Source organism: Gymnodraco acuticeps, unplaced genomic scaffold (assembly GCF_902827175.1).
Source record: "Gymnodraco acuticeps unplaced genomic scaffold, fGymAcu1.1, whole genome shotgun sequence".
Lineage (NCBI taxonomy): Eukaryota > Metazoa > Chordata > Actinopteri > Perciformes > Bathydraconidae > Gymnodraco > Gymnodraco acuticeps.
In genome coordinates this window covers 367,464-379,449 of record NW_022991970.1, presented here as the reverse complement: position 1 = coordinate 379,449, position 11,986 = coordinate 367,464, and the positions used below count along the sequence as shown (strand labels likewise).

The window sequence follows — 11,986 nt, the reverse complement described above, 5'->3', positions numbered from 1 at the left end:
AAATTTGTCTTATGTTCTGATGTGAAATATGTTCTTAATCCATATAACTTCAACCAGGGATTGTAGTAAACATGTAATTGGTGATTTAAATTCTAAATTAGATCCTCCATTTCAAGTACATTTGACTTTTTTTCCGTGCTTTTACACCATTTTGTCCACATTTTTGTATATTCATGTGTAACACTTGGCCCTGTCACTCCACAACATAAGCAACAGATTCAGTGCAGGGTCTTTATAAGCAACTTCTTAAACATGCTGTCTGCACCATCTCACTAACGTTGTCATATGCACGGCATCATGTCTTTCTTTCCTACACCCATAATGTTTGTCTTGCATTTTTGTTAGGCTGTGATTGTATACACTTTGTGATACAGAGCTTTTAGTTGGTAGTATTAAGTAGAGCGTTTAGGCCAATAAGCACTGAGGTTCATGTCTGTTTTTTTTACTGTCTGATCAATATTTTTAATTACAAAATATATTTGGCGTAGATAACCTGATATTTGACATTGGCCAGTCCAGTTGTTGAATTTTAGTAAATAAAAATTGGGGAAAAAATATTTGTGGTGCTGCAACAGTGTTTCATCAGAGGGTTTGATATTGCTGTTTGTTCCATGTGTACTCCATAACAAAGACATGGATAAAAAGAGACTCAAACTGACATTGTTGATTAACACTGATATTGACAGCTTAGCATAACTATTTAAATGGTCAACAATAACTTTGTCTCAATCTTTTTTTATGTGTTGTCTTATTTGAGATCATTGGTTTACTTGTCAAGATATTTGTCTTTCCTTTTTATATCAGTCTCGATTCAAATGCACAACCTTCTCCTGAAATATTGCATGCCTAAAAGTATTTGATGATTGTAAGGATTGTTGACGCCACCTATTCATTGTAATGGCTTCAGAATCATCTGATCAAAAAACAAGTTGTTAACTTTGTAAAGCCAACCGCTATTTTAAATCCCCATGCTGCTCTTTTAATCTTGCAAACAGTATACTTTAAAAAGTGTTTGATATGCACTGATATTAATCATTATGCACCCATAACCTTGTAAACTCTGTAAAAGACTAATGAAACATTGTAAATTAGGGTTTTGTAAAAAGAAAATGCCTGATTGAAGACTCTTTTGTGCCTTACAAAGCCTTTATTGTACATTGACTTTATATACATTTTGTGATCTGAAAACGGTTTCAATCGGTGTCATCCTGACATAGGTCAATCAGACATAGGTGTCGCTGTGTATTTGTTGCTTTGTGCTCTCCACAGCGCTGAAGGTAAGTGTTTTCAGGTCCTCGTCCCTGCAGAAGGACTGATTCTGAACCCAGATCCAGACTTTACCTCACAATCAAATGGAAAGTATATTTTTGTGTATGTATTTGTAGTATTTGACAAAGTATATTTTCACTAAATATTCATCTTTGGCTACTTTAAAACCAACAGTAACAATTGATTTGAAAAAAAGCCATGTGAAACTTGACAAAGGTGTTCCGAACCTTTAAAGGTACCTGGTGATGGCAGTTAAAGTGTTTTACCTGTAAATATAATCGATCAGCATGGCAATGCAAACTTGCACTTTAACACGTAGGGTATGAAACGTTGAGTCTCTATGATCAGATATTATTGTAACTTGGGTTTTTTCTATGATTTGGGTAACTTTTAGATTATTTCCAGGGAGGACTGTTATAATGCTGCTAGTAATGATTTGTTCCATTTACAGTTTCCCTGACAGGGAGAGACAGCTTGTAGCCAAAAGTTATCAAATGGCCATTAGTAAAATAAATAAAAGATTTGTAAATGCAGTTTGGTTTCTTGGCTTTCCTTCGTGCACGATTAATCTAATTGGTATTCAGAGAAGGCTGCAGTCAGGAAGGGCTATCATCAATTACTTCTAGGCAGTCTATGGAAATACAAATGATTTCTGCACATTATCTACATTCTACAATAACCTCGGTTTCTAAATCCACCCCCGCCCCCAAATAGATAGAGGTTCAATACACAAATTATGGAAATAAAATGTTTTTTAGAGGCAAGGACTTTTTTGTATGTAACTTACTACGAGATACTTTCACTAAGGGACGTTCACTGATACATTTTTATTTTAGGTATAAGTATTGAGGTTAAAGAGGGTTTACTTTATATCACCATTTTCAAGGACATCATGCTATGAATATATGCGATTCAATTATCAATAAAAATAACATTCTTGAAATTATATATACATATACAAATAAATGCAACGTTATTGTGCCCGGAACCTTCTGGTAGCCGTGTCTCACTCCTGCCGTGCAAGTTAGCATGTTGCACTTCCGGTGCTTGTTTGGCTGGTAGTTTAAAATTACAAACGCTGGCTATATGAAACACACTTTTAATGCTTAAATGGCAGCTATACTACATGTGGATACCCGCCTAGGAACAAGAAGAGTCCTGTAGAGTGAACACAGAGTTGAACTTCTCTCTCTATCGTACTATGTTCAAAAAGATGACTGAATTTGGTCCAGATTCCGGGGGGAGAGTGAAGGTAACACTGGAGCTGTCTGCGGTTACATTAACTCACTGTGTTGCATTACTTCTCTGTACGGTAGTTCATAATTACACCAATAAGGAATGACTAACGATAACCACTGTTTTTCTTCTTCTTGAATGTGGGAGTATTTGAACAGGAACTGATTAATTATATAATAACAACGTGATGTTTCCCCTCTGTGGTCTGCAGGGAGTAACCATCATTAAGCCCATTGTGTTCGGGAACGTTGCCCGTTACTTCGGGAAGAAGAGAGAGGAGGACGGACACACACATCAGTGGTCTGTCTATGTGAAGCCTTACAGAAACGAGGTGAGACATCCGGATCACACCAAGGATATCAAATACAGCAGTGTATGTTAACACGCTCGTCATTTCAAAGATATTGGTCTTCTACTTATTGTCATGTTTCCCCCATGTCTCCCAGGATATGTCTGCGTATGTGAAGAAGATCCAGTTCAAGCTTCATGAGAGCTATGGTAACCCACTGAGAGGTGAGGAAACCACAGGATGACCACAGGCAGTAACTGCATCCCAATGTCTCTGTGATTTAGAGGGGATGCATTGTTTCTTGTGAATTATTTTACATTATGAGAAAATGAATTTTTTTACAAATGAGAAAAAGTGATTGGAAATGGATAGTACAATAAATAAGCCAGGTTGGTTTAAATGTAAAGGTAATTCAAATGTGTGATCAGACAATAAAAATACTATATGCGTGTGTACAAATACTTCTCTCTGCCTTCCAGTGGTGACGAAGCCTCCGTATGAGATCACAGAGACGGGCTGGGGGGAGTTTGAGATCATCGTCAAGATCTTCTTCATTGACCCCAATGAGAGACCTGTGAGTGCCTAATATATATTTTGATTGAGCTGCTTGGATTCCTAATATTCAATATTCAACACATGATAAGATTAGTATTCAAGCCAGTGTGACAAAATAATGTAAAACTTGTTTTCCTTGTGTGTGTGTCAGGTGACTCTGTACCATCTGTTGAAGCTCTTCCAGTCAGACACCAGCGCCATACCGAAGAAGACGGTTGTCTCTGAATTCTATGATGAAATGGTACTCCTTCCTTTGTGCTCGGGTTTTTGAATTGTCTGAATGTTAAGTATTTCTTTAATTAAATTGCTAGGCCCATCAGTTATAGTGATATACTAATATCTAATCTTGCTACCATAAAGGGAAATGCATGAATCACATATTGTTTACCGTCCACACTTAGAGAATTAGATGTTCACACTGACATGGCATCAGTATTTTAAAGGGGACCTATCAAGCAAAATGCACTTTTTGATGTCTTTCATACATAAATATGTGTCCCCGGTGTTTCAGGGAATACACAAAGTGTGAGAGAGTATGTGTAAAAAAGCAGGACATAAAAAGGAACTCACCTTGTTGTAAACCCGCAAGAGAAAAAGCATTTGAGCTCCGTACTGTTTCAGAAATAATCCTTAATGTGGTTTGGAACATGATATGGTGTTTCATCACGGTAGCATTTAGCAGAGAATCTCTCGGTAGAATTCTGAGCAGGCACAAGCTCCCCCTCCTCTTTTTTTTTTTTTAAGCTAAGGACCCAGATCAGCCATTCTCTAACATGCCTGAAATAGAGGGATATGAGGGATGTCTAAAATGCATGATCTGTTTGGTATTTTTCTTTGGCGGAAATCGTGCTCCATTTAAGGCGGGGCCTCGAATATGACGCACACCTGTTAGCCTAACCTGCCATAAGGCCCTGGGGCCTATTTAAACAACAAATCAAAGTCATTTATAGCCTCGGCAGGCTCTGTGATCGCACTTCTCCACTCTGCTCTATGCGCGCCTGGTCCTCGCCTCCAGATGAGTGACGTATCGGGCCTCCCTCATGTATCTGTCCGGTTGCCGTTGGCTCCCCTCCACCTAGCAAGTCCTCGTCGTCCTCTCCATCTCCTCCAACAGATAATGTCCCTCCTGTCTGTTTTTCCTCTCCCGCTACTCCATTGCTATCGGAACCAGACGGCCCTCCGAGGCCTCGCGGCCGGCACCGCTACCGCTCGGTACAAAACTAATCTGTCCTTCCTCCTCATCCTGGCCTACAGGTTTAAAATAACCTGTAAGCTTCGGCATTTTTTGTAATCGCTGCTTGTCTCAAAACTCCCTTTCCCTCAAAAATTTCCTTTTCCGAGCGCCTTTCTCAAACTTTTTCTTCTCCGACATTTTCCCTTACATTCATAATTTCAGCGAAGGGAGGGGAAGCGGCGCTGTGGAACAGCAGAGTGGCGAGGGAGAGCTGTCTTCTTCCCTTTACAAGCTTCAAAAATGTATTTATCGTGTGATTTTGGAAATAAGTTTCATATTCTGAAAGCCAAGACTTTGTTTATTTAAAAAAAAATTAAAAACACCCGAAATAAAAAAAATTAAAAAATTGGGAATTTTTTTATTGTCTCATGATAGGCCCCCGATCTCCAGGCCCCAGCTCAGGTCAGCCCGTGCATTAAGGCGGCCCTGCTGTTAGCCTGTTCCACAATTCTTCGTTTTCTGAGGCTAGGAAGGATTCTTGCCTTGCTTCTGAAGCAAGTGTGCATGTGCTACCAAGCAAGCATCCTCGACATTGAGAAACACCCAGGCCGTTTCTCAATCGCGAGGATGCTTGCTTTGTAGCACATGTCTTCCGAATCACTTGCTTCAGAAGCTAGACAAGAATCCTTCCTGGCATTGGGAAAACAAAGAGTGGAACAGGCTAGCAGGTGTGCGTCATATGAGAGGCCCCCGCCTTACATTTTCCGCCACAGATTTGGGGAAATTGGCCCGTGCGCAAAGCATTGTGGGGATTTTAAGGACGCAAAGTCTACCCATGTGCAGCCTCGAAATTACCACCAAACCAAGGACGCGGGCTTGGTGGAATTCCAAGTATGCTGGAGATTGGAACAGTCCTTCGGCAGCACTCGATGACGTAGCATCCTTGAAATATTGGCTTGGAAGCCAGTTTCCTCGAGATTGAGAAACGGCCCCAGTGTGTGTGAGGGTGTACTTTGAGGGTTTGTGACTTTGCAGACCGTTTACATGCATAAAAACGGGTAATAACTGAAAAAGAATGACATGGGACCTTTTTAAGGTGTCCGAAAATGACAATAAAATAGCGGTATGAAACGTGTGTGAAGCAGAAATCCTGCAGCTCCACCCGCTGTGACGGACCGGTGAGCAGAGCAACACACACTAATGGCGCATTTCCACTGCAGGGCCTCACACGGCTTAGTATGGTATAGTTAGGCCTTGGTAGGCCAGGCTCACTTTATGCTGCGTTTCCATTACAGTTTAGGAACTAGGGTAGTAACTATAGTAACGCAGTGTAGGCGGAGCCGTGACGTCATCTTCAATGCGAAACACAAAAACAACATCAGCCGTTAGCTGTTAGCTCTCAGAGCTCACAGCTCCTCATATCTGTTCAGAAACTAGACAAAAGTTAAACAAGTACAAACCACAGACTGCCTGTGTCATGGCGAATACAGTCGCTGGTTTATTTATGTCTGGAGGCCGTTGTTGTGAGTGTGGACAGTCGGAGCATATACAACGTTAGCTTAGCCGAACTCTATTCAGAAAAACACGCATTTAAAAAGGTTTCTCGCCTGACGTCTTTTCTGCAGACTTGTCAAAGCATTGATTCATGGTTTTTACTAACCGGTATCAGTATGTTGTTACTTCGGCATCATTTTGAAACGTGTATTACAATTAAATCACGGTCAAATATGTTCATTTTGTTGTAGTTGCCAGCGATTCTCTCACTAGTTTAGCATACTCAGCCCAGTTGTTGGCCCGGAAAGAACCTCGAATTTGGAGAGCCAGAAAACTGTGAAAAAGTACTCGCTAGCCGGAACTACGCCTAGTGGAAGCGCAACCAAAAACAGGCCAGGCACGGCATTTTTAAACCGCACTGTAGTGGAAATGCGCCAAAAGAGTTAGACCTAACACACGTAGCTATTGTATCTACTTCTGGAACAAGCTAAACTAGTTATACATATGTTTATTCTTCACTGTTGGGTCCCTCATTACTGGATCAGTGAGCTGCATGAGATACTGACGGGCTGTCAGGAGAGAGAGAGAGGGGGAGAGAGCGCTTCCGCTCATTCCTCCCGTGTTATTATCCAAAGTTAATGTAAACTTGAATAATGTACTTCATTTGAATGTAATAATTATGTTGGTTGTTGTTTGTGGAAGCGCCAGTGAATGAGCCCCATTAACTGAGTTTTAACCATCACTTTAAATGGAAGATCCCCATAGGCCCCGCCCACTCGATCGGATCGTCGATCGGTATCGGCCGATACAGATTCCGGCGATCGGCCCCAAAATTGGCGATCGGAGCATCCCTAGTTTTTTATATTTTTTTTATATATCTGAGACCCATAATGTATGCCTAAAAATGGCATAATAGGAGACCTTTAATGTAATGGGTCTAACTCAGTTTTCTTTCTTTTTCAGATCTTCCAGGATCCTACAGCCATGATGCAGCAGCTACTGACCACATCGAGACAACTCACACTGGGAGCATACAAGCACGAGACAGAATGTATGTACAACAACAATGCACACAAACACATTTTCAGATACCCTAACGGCCCGTCCACACAGCGGCCCGTCCACACAGCGGCCCTTCTGCCCATTCACTTTGAATGGGGGTGACGTCACTTTTCGCCGAACTGCATTGTGGGAAGCAGAGCGGAGCTTTCCTGGCTTTCCATGTTCAACTTTTGAAGCTTCTGAAGCTTTCGGCAGAAGCGTCAGCCAACCAAATCATATGCCAGTACAAGCTCTAGCCAATCAAACCGCTGCTTGTGTGTCAGGGGGCGGGAAATTCATGTGATTGGTTGTTGGTCGAGCTTCAGACACGCCCACAGGCAAGCTTTTTCCAAAGCCGCTGTGTGGACGGGCCGTAATTGTGACTTACTGTTAACCTCAGTACCCTACATAATGGAAACATGTAGTTTGTGTCACTGAACTAAAGAGTTTGAGTCCCTCTCATGCTAATGAGTGCTTGTCCGTGTCTGCAGTCAGTGAGCTGGAGCAGAGGACCAAGGAGAAAATGGACGCGGCAAAGAGGAGAACCAGCCTGGAGATCACTGAGCTGAAGGACAAACTAAAAGCCAGCAGAGAGAACATCAACAGCCTGAAGGCAGAGATCAGGAAGCTGGAGGAGGACGGAGACCACAAGGACCACTGAGGAACGGACATAATGATTCAAAACATTGCTGTGACATATTTTATGATCACACATTTTGTGTTTTAATCGTTTTTCTTTACATGGACCCTCAGAGAAAACATTACAATAATTTTTACATAACATAGTTTTAGTATATCACTGAAACAAGGATTTTGGGATTGTTTCTTTATAAACTTGTCATTGTTGTCTTTTTACCCACACATTGCTTGAACCGCTGATCCAACATTAATCCTGTCCACTCATGTCCATGTTATTGGTACCTGATAAGAGGACAACAGCAAAAGTCATTTTAGCATCCCCACATCCATACCTACCTGAAGAGATGTCCACTTTTGTGTCGGAATGTAAAAAGTGTAATAATTTGGTAATTTTTACTGATCTTTTGATTTTTCTATAAAAAGCAATTGTGTTTACAAGATTTCTTGTATATGTTATTTATTTTGTAACAATTTGGGTTAGATGAGGGTTTATTAAAAACACATGACAAGTGTTGAACTGCAACCATAGTAGCGTCCGGCTAGTCAAGGTTACTATATGACAATATTGTTAAGCATTGTGCACCACAATTGCAAATGTTGAGCAGAGTTTGTCCTGCTTTTCAATCCTGATGCTGTCTATATTTATTTGCAGAATACACCATTTCCCACTGACAGTCCACATACACTAGATGGGTGGGGAAACCAGCTGAAGGTGACTGCATGAGGACTGATTTGGCTGATGAAGTTTATGTTGATTAACTCTTATAGAATCCTTTGAGTGAGAAATGGCTTTTAGGATTGGCATAGGAGTGTTCTGCAAAAGTTGGTCAAATGTAGTGAAAGTTTGCTCTGTGATAAAGCCATTATTGTAACACCATAAACTTCAGCTTAGGTAAAACTGAATGTGCCCTACCATTGTATACATACACGTTTGACCAATACCAGATTTGAGAACAAACGTTATTACATTTCTTAACGATTCAATGGTGATATTGTTTTCGTATCTATTCTAAAGAGGTAATATAGGTCTTTTCATTTGAGCCGAGATTTTCACATTTCCGAAAGCCCCTGAAAGCATCTGGGTGGAATTTCCAACCACCTCAGCGTCCGTACTGAGACTTCCTCGAGCTGTACTAACCATTATGTTTAAATATGCAACTTTATGGCGTCTTTGGGGGATTTATTACAACTTTAAAGCAAATATTGTCTAACACAAAGGGCTATCATGAAGTCAGTGTTGTGCAGGCCGGTTCATGTGTTGCTGGAGGGCGGCTTTAGTAACTTCTCCGAGCGGCTGAAGGCGGCTGTGCTCCGGCTGAAGGCGGCTGTGCTCCGGCTGCCCGCCATCAGGAGGACACATTCAGGGTAGGTGGACCATTTCACCTTTTGTGTAATTTAGTACTCATGGAAGTGTTTGTGTTTGTGGGGGACTTCACCTGTTATGTGACACATTTTCTCAGTTATTATGACTAAAATAATTCTAATTGAACACGGTCACCCTGTGTAATCAGATGTTGCCAACCTTTGACACAGTGCTCATTCATTTGATCACCGAACAGTTCGCGTTATATCGAGCAACAATAACATGGTTTCAAAATGATTCTAATGTAGTGAAGTTTATTTGACTGGATTTCGTTTTAATCTAGTTATAGTTATATATTGTAAAAAAAATCTGGCATAGACCACACATTTTATTTTTTGTGTGCAACCCGCCGTCAGAAGTCAGGAATTAGAAATAAATACACAAACAATTACCCCAGTCATCAAATATGTTTAAAGTAAATTAGATCTCTCTCTATTTTCTCTCTTCTACTAAATTAAATTAGTTAAAGACGTTATTTAAATCATAATTGAAACAATGCAATGTAGGACAAAATAAGTCAGCTATAGCATAATAAAATATAACAGACAAAATAGTAAACTTACTTTTACTAGTTACTTGTGTCTTTATTTATAAAACAGCCCGCGAGAGTTTTGTGGACGGTCACGTGACCAGAGGTTTTTGTTCCTACGTCAGAGACACAGAGCTGATCCTCCGCGCGACTTAACTGCCCAGAGACATCTTTCCACAGCATTCTCTGATGTCTTTAACTTTACACTGGCTAGTGACTTAACAAATACGCCTTATAGCAATGTAAACTGCATTGGAAACACGTAGGGAACCGTATATCTCCTGATAATGCTGTCCAGCTCGCATTAACCTGGTATATGGCTACCGTAAATGCAACAGACATGTCTCCCCGCTGAGAAAACAACCGGTGCTGTTCTGCTGCGTTCAAGTTTTCAGGTAAATTCGGTGAAACCGGTAACAACAGGCATGTTTTGTAGCCTATGGCTGTGCTATTCGACAGTGAGTGGCTTTATGGCATCTTAATCTGGTTTATACTATCTCGGTTTTCCCCCCCAATGGACACATTTTGCTGTGCTGGTGAAAATGTATTTTAGCATAGCATTACTACCTGTGCTTATTTTATTACATTAATAATAAAGCCAGTGTCACATTATCACTACAGACACTACTTTATACATGCTACACTGCTACACTTTCAGTTTTTGTAAATTGTAATTTGTGTAATTTCTATTGTTGTCTTTAATATTTTATGCATGCCTTTTTAATGAATATGTAGCTATGTAATGCTCTTCACTGTGGTTGTTACAGTGTAATGTCCCCTCCGTGGGACGGGTAAAGGTGTTGTGATTCAGTGTTGTTGTTGTTGTTGTCTAACCGGCCTGTTTACATACTTTGAAAAGGAAACAGCTGTGTAAAGATGTTAAGGCAGTTTATCACATGGTCTGGCAGTGAGTATCTCAGGGACACATTCATGTTAGGACTTGTGTGTGTGATGCTGTTAAGTTAATAGCACTAATTTGTTAGCTCACTCTTAGACATTTAACTGCTTTCATGATGGAAACCTGGGCCGGATACATGTTATTATGTACATCCTGTGTGTTTTCTTTGAAATAATTTGGAGACCACACTGTCTGATCAATTAATAGAAAGATTGGATCTACAGAGAAACAGAGGAGAGAAACTCACTTCAGGCTATATTTGTTGCCTATATGATCAGGCACGCTGGCTGCCTACTTTGGTCTTTGTCTGGTTGTGGTCCATAGAGCTCCATTGTTGTCCCAGAGCCTGTGTGTCTGTGCAGTTTAAGTCCATTCATGAGTGTGAGTGCATTATCAGCATAGCTTTAATGTATTGAGTTCCCTCTAAGAGGACACATACTTGTGAATCTTCTGTTGCATTAGTGTGTTTATGTGTGTATACCTGGCAGAGTCCGTAATGTCTCTTAACACAACAGAGGATCCATCAATACCATGCCACAAAAAGACCACATCCCTAATCAATCAATATGGAAGAGCAAACTCACGCAAGTGCCTTTTCTCATGAGTGCATGAAGGAACTATTATGAGGTGATCATAGTAGTCAGTGAGGGTGTGTGCTGCCCTGTGTCTGCTGTGGATAAAAGCAGGATAAGGAAGGTCTGTGATTAGGCTTACTTTTGGAGCGAGTAGGTGCCCACTGCCAACATCAATTTATTTGCTCAGTAAATGTAGGTGTTTCTTCCCCTACCCTTAAACTCAAATGTCAAATTCACCATAATGTTTCCAACCTTTCCTATCAAAGGTCTTATTCCTCTTAAGTCGATCCAGGAATCTTTTATTATACCCCAGGTCTGCACAGCTGAAGCCAGGCCTGATCTCGGTGTAGGTCTCAACTCAAAGTTTAATATTGCACCATCGTGTTTTAGGCGGATATTGTATAATAAGGAATACGTCAGTGCAGTTGTAGCTGTTGCACTGGGCTTTAATATGTTGCAGTGAAGCCTAAGCACATTGCTTTATTTAACGTTGTCTTTTCCAACACGGATTGCCCTTGTTTTTTTAGTATCATGCGTCACAGTACTTCCCATTCAGTATTACACAAGAGGAAAAACACTTCTCTTTGTGTACTTTTATGTGTCACCTACCTCACTTAGCAACTTGTTTCATAATCGTCCTGCAGATGTTATGAGATAAGATTCATATAAAACGGAGATACAATTAACCTTATGCACCATCATCTTCATCATCTTTCTGTCTCATGCAAATGACTACAGTTCAGCTGTCACACGTTTCAAAGAGATCTGTTATCGTTGCTCTGTCAATCTGTGGTTCCACTGACCGAAGCAGTAGCTTGAAGTGTGTGTTTGTGTGTGTAGGCGTGGTGCTGAGCCCATGGAGAAGCCATCATCTTCAGGCAAAGCAGCTCTGGAGGAGAGGAGGGGTCTGGTGGAGGTAAGCAG

At 40.8% G+C, this 11,986-nt stretch overlaps 1 protein-coding gene across 1 annotated transcript; it reads left to right on the top strand.

Moving 5' to 3' along the window:
- The first annotated feature begins 841 nt into the window (after window positions 1–841).
- Window positions 842–8,137, top strand: LOC117536104 (YEATS domain-containing protein 4). Its single transcript, XM_034200819.1, has 7 exons — window positions 842–2,521; window positions 2,717–2,836; window positions 2,952–3,018; window positions 3,274–3,368; window positions 3,501–3,590; window positions 6,981–7,068; window positions 7,550–8,137. The coding sequence occupies exons 1-7, from the start codon at window positions 2,471–2,473 to the stop codon at window positions 7,717–7,719; spliced, it is 681 nt and encodes a 226-aa protein (XP_034056710.1). The 5' UTR covers window positions 842–2,470; the 3' UTR covers window positions 7,720–8,137.
- Window positions 8,138–11,986: the final 3,849 nt, after the last annotated feature.

Excerpts from the sequence above, each read along its gene's own strand:
- LOC117536104 (XM_034200819.1), top strand. The coding sequence starts at position 2,471 with ATGTTCAAAAAGATGACTGAATTTGGTCCAGATTCCGGGGGGAGAGTG. Across the intron at positions 3,369-3,500 it reads TTGACCCCAATGAGAGACCT|GTGACTCTGTACCATCTGTT; the intron begins GTGAGTGCCTAA and ends TGTGTGTGTCAG. Across the intron at positions 3,591-6,980 it reads CTGAATTCTATGATGAAATG|ATCTTCCAGGATCCTACAGC; the intron begins GTACTCCTTCCT and ends TTTCTTTTTCAG.